Source organism: Nanorana parkeri, unplaced genomic scaffold, assembly GCF_000935625.1.
Source record: "Nanorana parkeri isolate BGI_ZX_2015 unplaced genomic scaffold, ASM93562v1 scaffold3233, whole genome shotgun sequence".
In the NCBI taxonomy this organism is placed as follows: Eukaryota; Metazoa; Chordata; class Amphibia; order Anura; family Dicroglossidae; genus Nanorana; species Nanorana parkeri.
Window position 1 is genome coordinate 41,086 of NW_017309501.1, and position 9,697 is coordinate 50,782.

Genomic DNA, 9,697 nt, shown 5'->3' on the forward strand with positions numbered 1-9,697 from the left:
CCCGAAGAAGCATGCCCCCGCAGAGAGGGGGGGGGGGGGGGGAAGAAAAAAAAGAAAACACTATTACGTATAGAAAAAAAAACACAAAAAAACATGCAGTAATAAGAGTTTTCACATATCTGAGCTTCAATCTCTTTACAAAATCCTCCTCTACAAACTTTAGTGGCTATATTCCTATCAACACCATTAGAATACTCAGTTTTCCTCTCTCACAAGTCCATTTATCTCCTATTATGCCTGAAGAGACAACTGACTAACAATCAGCACTAGCGATTTGTTAAATTCTGCTTAAAATTATAGATTTTTAAAAAGGTCATCGTTACCTTTTTTTCTTTCCTCTTATGCTATTAAACTCTAAATTTTAATTCATTAGAGAAACAGCTAGATATAACTGCATTTTGTATAATTATGTGGCTTTACTGAACAGTGATTTCACTACCAGACAGGAACTTGATCCAAAAAAACCTAAAAACACCTGAGAAATGACACATTTTCTTCATCTTTGTCATATTTTTGCTGACTTCAGTATTACTACTAGGTAACACGACACAAAGAAATAAAAAATTACATGGGTCCAGGTAACACCTTCTGTCTGGAATCATTTATACTTTTCCCTGTAAAACATTAGTCAATGATTAATTAAGATCACTGCGGAAAAGCAGTTTTTATATCTGTTATTCTTTTTTTAGTGCATCTTGGGAACAGGAAAAAAAACAAACAATAATGGCAGACACAATGTCATCACTCACTCACGTCACATTGTCAGCACCAGCACTGTCAGAGCCAACGTTGGAGAGGAGGAGAGAACAGGAAGGGGGTGGGGGCTGTGCGCTTTCCTCCTCCTGTCCTGAAACACATGCTCCCGCAGACCGTCGCTGCTGATATGCACTAGCCTTGCTGTAAGTACAGGCCCACACGGCTCTAACCTTGTTCCTATGTGTGTGTGTTTTTTATCATGGTGGAGGTGTTCTGATTGGGTGGCACTCTGCTTTACTTACTTTTAACCCCTGTGCATTACACAATCTTGACCCTGTGTGTTATGCACTCCTGACCCCTGCACTCTGGGGTCAGGAGTAGTGATGGGCTCAGACGTGTTCGCAGCTCCACGTGCCGAGCCCGCCAATCACAGGCACTGAGACATGTTCCCGGTCCGCAGCTGCAGAGATCGGGAAATGTCTCAGTGCCTGTGATTCCTGGTGGGCTCGGCACGTGGAGCTGCGAACACGCCCAAGCCCATCACTAGTCAGGAGTGCAGTTATGCAGTCTTGACCTCTAGAGTAGGCTTAGGTCTTATTTAACAATACCCCTTTAAGCACCGTGCAAGAGGTACGCAAGTGAAAAAAGGGTGTGACCCACTGATCAAGGACGTTAACCCCTTCACAACCTATGACAGGATAATCCCATCATGAAGTCGGAAGGGGTTACACAGACTCTGAGAGTCTGTTCCGCTTTGGTCGAGCCGGCAACCGGCTTTACAGTATGTGTCAGCATAAACGCAGGTCAAAATAAAGTCTGCAACGCCAGCTTATGAATTTTTCTCATTCAAATTTACTTTAACTGGTACTGACTTGTTAAATGCTTAAATTGTCAATTACTACACAATTCCAAGCAGAAGTGCATCATATGCAGACTTCCCTAAAGACAGTAAGGGAGTGCAGGAAATAACTACTGGCTAAGAACAAGGGTAATAAAGCAATAAAAGCCTTTAACATCAGTCTCAAAAAGTATTTCAGTGATATATGTCGAAGTGTGTGATCTTAAAAGGTAGCATGCACTGAGAGAAATATGTAGATCACCATTACAAACCTCTCCTACTGAAAATTACTGCCGTTATGATCAGTGGCGGAACTACCACCGGTGCAGCCACACCGGGGCCTGAGGCTGTGGGGGGCCCAGTGGGGTCCGGTCCTGCAATATGGGGCAGTGCAGGGTCCGGGTGTTAGAACACTGGGGCCCCGCACTGCCGACAGGCTTCTCAGTGAGGGGGCGGGTCCTGTGACTCACCTCCTCGCGTCCATAGTAACAGGCGGCGGGAGAGGAGAAGCGAGCCACAGGACCCGCCCCCTGCACACAGCGTCTGCCTGAGACAGAGCTGCGGTGAGGATCTGGCTGGGTGAGTCCGAGCGCCTATGGGGGGGTTTGTTGGTGAGGGTTGTGTGCTGTAATGTAATTAGACAAGTGGATTATAATGGGGAATATTACACTGTAATGTTCCCTATTATAATCTATTTATCTGATTAAATTATTACAAATAGAGCCTCTGTTCTATCAAAGTTTGAGACCACGTTACAATGTGTGACCGGTGACGTGGTCACACATTTTAACGTAATCTCGCCCGGTCTTTTGGTGGTGGAATAGGTGAAGAATTCCAACGCTTTGTCATCTGTTCCAGGGCAGATTGGCATCTCAAATGGCATGTGCAGGAGAACCGATCTGCCCTGGAACAGCTGTTCTGTCCTGAAATGTCACTTCTATCCGACTTTGTGAATAGAAGTGACATTTCAGGACCGATCAGCTGTTTCAGGGAAGATTGGTTCTCCTGCTCATACAATCGCCGATGCCGATTTGCCCTGGAGCAGCTGGGAAAGTGCTGGAATGCTTCACCTATTGGCGGTCACACATTTCAACGCAAAAAAACTGGGCGGGATTACGTTAAAACGCGTGACCACGTCACCGGTCACGCATTCTAGCGTAGTCACAAACTTTGATAGAACACCGCCATCAAGGGGGGAATAGCCGGTACCCATGTGAGGGGTCTGGGCAGCCTTTTACATGGGTATCAGCTGTACCAGGGCAGCATGGCAGAGGTGACAGTGGAGGATTCCGGGTCCCAGCAGCAGCAGGTAAGAAGAGTTAGGAGGATGTACAGGGAAAGGGACCCCGACGACCAGACCAGCCCACCTGGGACCCTGCAGAGCCCACCGTAGAGAGTCTCAGGTGGGCTATGCAGCATCTATGGTATGCTCTGCAGGGTCTCAGGTAAGTCCAGCACGCTACTGCAACATTAGAGACAGTCTTGGGAGGGGGGCCCCAAAGATAAAATCTTGCACCGGGGCCCTTTGGTTATTAGGTCCGCCACTGGTTTTGATGATCCAATGGACTTAGCCACTGACCTGCAACAAGTACGGCGATCAGGAATTCTGACTTCACTAGCTGGGTAGCTGTTCAGGTTAGGGACTCAAAAAAGTTTTGAAGCCAGAGACCGCCAATTAACAACCAATTTTAGAAGGCAGTCAGATATGGCAGCCAAGGCGTTTGACCCCCCACTTATTTTAAAGTGTAGTTCAAGCGGAACCACACGCTCAACAAAGGCCCATCACCGCAAACATTTTCTACAAGAGAATTTAATGGAAAAATGGTGGACACTCCAATTAGAACTATCGCTCTGTTGGACTTACTGATTTCTAATATTACAGAACTAATCAGAGATGTGGATAAGTGAGAAATAGCGATCATGGGGTAATCATGTTTGTGGTCTTTTTGGAGAAGCAGAGGTAGGAACGACAAGAAGAAGAATAAACTTCAAATAGGCCAACTTTAGTAAGCTGTGATCTTTGTTAAATTATATTAAATGAGATTAAATATTCCTGACAATGAAGATGAAAGACAAATGGTAGTGCTTTAAGGCCATATTAAATAACAATATTCACCAGTTTTTCTTTAATAAATTTAAAAGAGCAAAAGTTAAACCAGAATGGTTAAACTCTAGAGTTTAGAGATTAATGAAAATAAACTGTCCTTTAAAAAGCATAAGATTGAAAAGTCATCAATGGCATTCAAGCAATACAAGGAATATAACAAAACAAAAAAAATGCAAAAGCGCAATTAGAGCAGCAAAAATATAATCTGAAGAACAGACTAGAGGAGGCCCAGTGGCTAACAGAGATGGAAGTGAGAAAGATGCTACAAAACTTAACACTGATAAATCTACAGGATCAGGCTTACATCTGTGAGTCCTTAAAGAACGGAGCAAGACCATTGTTCCCATCTGTAAGGACACTTAAGAGGTGAAAGGTACATACCCAGGTAACTACAGGCCAGTCAGCCACACACCAATAATATTCAAAGTATTTGAGTGAATGTTAAGGGCCTATATTCAAACATTTTAATGTGATAACAGTATCATAAGTAAAAACCTGCATGGATTTATGAAAGAGCGTTCTTGTCAGACAAACCTATTGACATTCTATGAGGAGGTAAGGTAAGTTCTAAGGTATACTATCTATGGGGAAGAAGTGTTGACACCCTTGTGCAGGAATTGAATATTAACTTTGCTAAGTGCAAAGTCTCTACCCATTTAGTAAGTCAACCCCATTCTTTCCATTGGGATTTTAGGAGGCTCCAGGAAGACCCAATAAATAAATGTTATTTATAACACAAGCCTGGCTGATGTTGGCGATTGCCTGGAAGTAAGGCAGGAGCTTTGCTTCTCATACCTTGTGCTATCTGGGCAAGGTATGAGAAGTTAAACAAGAATGCAGGTGAATCACAATGTAATAAAGGCACTTTGAGGGAAAATGACAAGGAGAAATTGGAAATGTAAAAAAGCATGGTACCCAAAAGTGGCCCATTAAATAAAGTCTAACAGGAATGAAGCTTTGATAACATTTTTGGAACCACTCTAATATATCTAAATATTGTAAAAAAATATTCTAGTCATTCAGTAGATGGACTGAAGAAGATATAAGAAACAATGTTCTCACCTTTTTCCCAGCAAAACTCCCCGTCTCATGAAGTATAGCTACGCGCAACTGAGGCCACCAAGCATGGAATTCCTTGACCCACTGGTGCATTACAGTGGCAGGACACACAATAATACTGGGACCCAGTCCTTCATATCTGTAAACAAATATTAAAAAAGGGCTCAATTTACTAAAATGTATAACTAACTTTATCGTTTTTTTGTTTATCTCACAATGTTCCCACCAAAATGTCTTAAGGAAATACATACATTCTAGATAGGTGCAGAATAAGTCCTGACATTAAAAGATGGGTTTTTAAAGCTGAACGCCAGGTTTACATATACTTATTTATATATACCAGCTTGGCCTAATGCAAGTATATATATATTTTATACCTGGAATGGCCACAAAGATCCTGTAGCTGGCACTACAGCAGTGCTTTAAAGTGATCTTCTGACTCCTGTATTGGAGCTGAGCAGAGAAAATTCATCTCTGCTGTGTTTTCATAAGTAAATACTAGGCATTCTCTGATTGGACGAGGGGTGGTACCACTGACATCTTCACCTGTTGTTCTTCTAGGTTTAGCATCTTTGGCCCCCTTGCCTGGCCAAGCCAGGATGACATACCTCATACGCATGGTATTTAAAAGCGAACTAAAGCCAAACCTATTTTTCTTTTACTAATGTACTCCTGTGACCCCAAACTGAAAAAGCAGGCTAGAATATTGTTGGAATCCACCCTGCTGCCTGATTGACTGTTGGCCTCTCTAGTGCCCATGTGTCCGTTCAGTGAGTGCTGGAGGAACAGAGAGAGGGAAGGGGGGAATCCCTGCAGGGAGCAGTGACTGACAGTCACCTCCCTCTGCAGGGAGAAACCATGAGCTGAATGATCAGAAGTTTGTGATCGCTCAGTTCTCGAGCTATAGAGATGGCGTGTGACAGCTGCAGTGTAACACGCTGGCTCAAACTATTGGGAAGAGTGTAATTTACTCTCCCAATAGTTCTCCTTTTATTCATCCTGGCACACAGGCATAATTAAAATGTACACAGAGCTGCGCATAGCATGTCTCTTCTGCAATAAAGTATTTCTGCTTGGAAACTTTTTTTCTTAGGTAAAGTTTTGTTTTGACTTATGCATTAGGAATTGTCGTCACAAATCAGTTGCACAGATTTAAAAAAAAAAAAACAACAAAAAAAACAAAACACTTGACAAATCCAAGGCCACCCAGATAAGCTGGCATGAAACTTGCCCCGTCACTTGCATTACGGCACACTTATTTTTGCAAAAAACATTTGATATATTTTAATGAACAAAGTAGTGTATGAATGCAAATTTCAATTTGTCTTTACAACTTGTCATCATGCTTATCTGCTGTACTTGATACATGACATATCATGTGCACACAAAAAAATTACGTTTATGCACTTTAAAAAAGAAAACAAATTACAAGGCAAAATTATTATAGTAAAGCACCCCCGCATCATTGCTTTCTTTGCCCAAGGGTTGAATTCACTCTGCGTCTTTCAGTGTTATGTCCGTATTTCTACGGCCAAAGACTTGGTATCCTGGGAATCAAGCAGTCAGCTGAAAGACATGTACTGAATCTCAGACACAGATGCACAAGCCAAGAATTAATTACTAGTGTTAGCTCTTTAATTTCCTGTGCCCTACAACTCCCCTCCTTGTCATAAACTGCCTTCAAAGCACCCCCCACCTTCACTAAACGAATTCAAGGAACTATCTAATTGAAATGCGGTGAATAATTCAGCAGGTACGCCCCCTCTCTGTAATAATTCTGATGAAATATTCATGGCAGGCTCAGACTGGCAGACTACAGGACAGCCACTTGCCTGTAATCAGAGCCTCGCGTCCTTATCCGGCTGTAACTCAGGCCTGCCAGAAAAGCAATTATCTGGATAGTTTTACCCAATCCCATCTCATCTCCCAGAATGCCTCCTGCCTGCTGGCAATGCAGTTCCCAGAGCCAACGAACACCTGTCTGCTGGTACCTGTAGGGAAGGAAAAAACGCATAAAAAAGAAAGCCTCAGTAGATTTCATAAAAGGACATTTTTTTTTTTTTAGAACAACCATGCAAGAGTTACACAGAGAGGTAAAGAATAACCAGTTATATGGACGTTAACTTTAAATCCTGATTGACTGTGTTCTCTCTCTCTCAAAATGTAAATTTAATTAAAAATAAAATACTGGAATAAACATATACAACAACAAAAAAATACTTTTAGGTTGTAGTACCTTCTTAAAGACTTCATAGCATTGAAATAAAAGCTGCTAAAACTTCAGGAAATAATTTAAAGTGTAACTCCACATTTATCGATTTAATATTTGGGTCTCACTCTCCTATATAGAAGAAAAAGGTGCCCAAGCTTTACTTACCCTGTCCATGCTCCAGCGCTATCCCTAGCTTCCTCCTGGCCTGTCCAGCACTGGAAGTCTTCTAAGCATAACGCGTCATGTTGCCCATTTACCATGAGCTAAGGTTTTCATTTGGGGGGGATGGGTGTGTTATCATGCAGGTTGTGCTCACTGTACTTCAGGACTAAGAAGCTCATATTATATATTGGGGATTTTATAAGTAAAAATTACCTGGGAGGGGGGTTAGTGATGATGGTGGTGGTGGTGGTAGAGGGGGGTGTAAGGACCAACTTGGAGTGGTCCAACTACTGAGTTGGAGCACATTTTAATGGAAACCTCTCAAGGAAATCATCCATATATCGAGATATGCAGATTTACCATTTTATATGCACTTTTTGGCGAGTTTAAAAGAAAGTGTGTGCATGTCTGCCCCATTGAGGTAGAAAATGGAAGGTCCCTCTGCACTCATTACAACGTTCCTGGCCCAAATTGCAAGGACGGTGCTTGCAGTGATAATCACAAATGGCACCGTGCACATCAACAGTAGAAAGCAGAAATCACCAACACTCAATGAATAGTATTCACGTAATAAACGTCCATTTATTCGGACATGTCATCACAAACAAAAAACCAACGTTTCGGGGCCGCACAGGGTCCCTTCATCAGGGTGATAATGTGACAATTATCACCCTGATGAAGGGACCCTGTGCGGCCCCGAAATGTTGGTTTTTCGTTTGTGATAACATGTCCGAATAAATGGACGTTTAATACTTGAATACTATTCATTGAGTGCTGGGGATTCCTGCTTTCCACTGTCCTATGAAGGGACACAGCAAGTCCATAACCTTATACTGCCACCTACAGGATGATTGGACATCAGCACACAAAAAAACCTGTAACCAGGGCCGGACTGGCCATAGGGCAAACCGGGCACTTGCCCGGTGGGCCGGGCCGGCCCGAACACAAATCAACCTGATTGTGTTCGGGCCTGTTTGCTATGCCTGATGGCCGGCTCTTAGCAGAGCCGTCACTACTACACAGTAGACACTAGAGGGAGCTGGTGGGGGAGGCCAAAAAAACACTTCCTCCCCCAGCTCTCTCTAGTCTCTACTCTGTGCTGTCTCCGGAGCTGCTGGCGCTGTTCCTGTTCCCTGCCCCGGCCGAGATATTTACATATGAATGGGCCGCGGTGATTTGCATATCAATAAGCAGTGGCCCATTCATATGTAAATATCGCGACTAATTCATATGCAAATCAATGTCGCCGCCCCCCCCTGCTAAGGAAGAAAAAATGCCCGACGACTGCAAGAACAAGGTAAGTTTAAGCATGTGTATGGTGTATACGTTTGTTACATTAGCGGTCATTGTGAACACTTTCGTTACATTGGCGGTCAGTGCGAATAGTTTCTTTACATTGGCAGCCAGCAGGGCCGGACTGGCCATCGGCCATACCGGGCAATTTCCCGGCATCTCCCTTCCCCCGCACCCTTCGGCGGCCAGCAGCTTCGGCATAGGGGCCGGGGCGGGCCGGACATTAGGCTGATTGTGTTCGGCCCGTCCCGGCACCTATGCCCGAAGCTGCTGGCCGCCGAAGGGTGCGGGGGCAGGGAGATGGTGCCGTCAGATGAGCTGCGGAGGGGATCGTGGCAGGCAGTGCTGAGGTCCCCACCGCTGCGACCCGTCCTGTAGGTAACCGCTCCTCCCGGCCGCTGCAGCTACACAACGGCTGGGAGGAGAGAGAGCTGACAGGAGGGATCGCAGCTGCGGACATGGTCTACATCTCTGTCGGATGCAGACTGTGTTGCTGAATCTGCGCCGACACTCGGATCCTTGCGGCCAGCGCTCTTTCAGTGAACGCTGGCCGAAAGGATTGTGAAGAATTGATTGGTAAGGTCTGGGCTGGGGGGGCACGGACTGGGGTTGTGTGTGTGCGTGTGTATATATATGTACAGGGGTTGTATTTTTTTTACGTGGGGGGGGAGAGTAGAAGTGTAACAGGCTGCATTCACATCTTTATTTTGGGTGCAATTAGGGATTTCTGCGTCAGGAACTTGCGTTTTCCTGCAACAGAAATCCCTAAATTGGCGTTTACAAATGGCAGCTGTCACCTAAGTTACCGATCAGGTGACAGCAGCTGCATGTAAACGCCTGCACACCGCATGTAAAGATACGTGATATGTTTACATTCAGTTAGGAATCAATCACTCTCCCTGGACGCATCGATTGTGCATTCAGGGAGAGTGTTTTCTAACCGCATGTGATCATATCACATTCCATTACATGCGGTGTGCAGGAGTTTACATGGAGCTGCTATCACCTGATCATTAACTTGAATAGGTGACAGCTGTCACTTGTAAACGCCAGATTAGGGATTTCTGCTGCAGGAAAACGCACGTTTCTGATGCAGGAATCCCTAATCGCACCTAAACCTACAGATATGAATAGGGCCTTATTGTGAGTATATTGGTGTCTGTACTATTTAAAGGAGAACTATGCGGTTAGGGCTTTTCCCCAGAGTCCTCCTAAGGGTAACGGGAGGACACAAACTAGCGTCCTCGCGTCACCCTAAGCTCAGTATACCGCGAGCTGTAGCTCATTATATACTGAGACGCCGCAGCTGAAGCGGATCCCGACAATTATG

At 44.4% G+C, this 9,697-nt stretch overlaps 1 protein-coding gene across 1 annotated transcript in view; it reads right to left on the reverse strand.

The window, feature by feature from the left end:
* Positions 1 to 9,697, reverse strand: part of ERCC6 (ERCC excision repair 6, chromatin remodeling factor) — a 46,305-nt gene that overhangs the window by 24,361 nt on the left and 12,247 nt on the right. Inside the window, exons 6-7 of the mRNA XM_018574790.1 lie at positions 6,533 to 6,691; positions 4,704 to 4,839 (exon numbers count right to left, since the gene is read on the reverse strand). Coding sequence (XP_018430292.1) covers positions 4,704 to 4,839; positions 6,533 to 6,691 — 295 coding nt within the window. The remainder of the gene's footprint in view (positions 1 to 4,703; positions 4,840 to 6,532; positions 6,692 to 9,697) is intronic.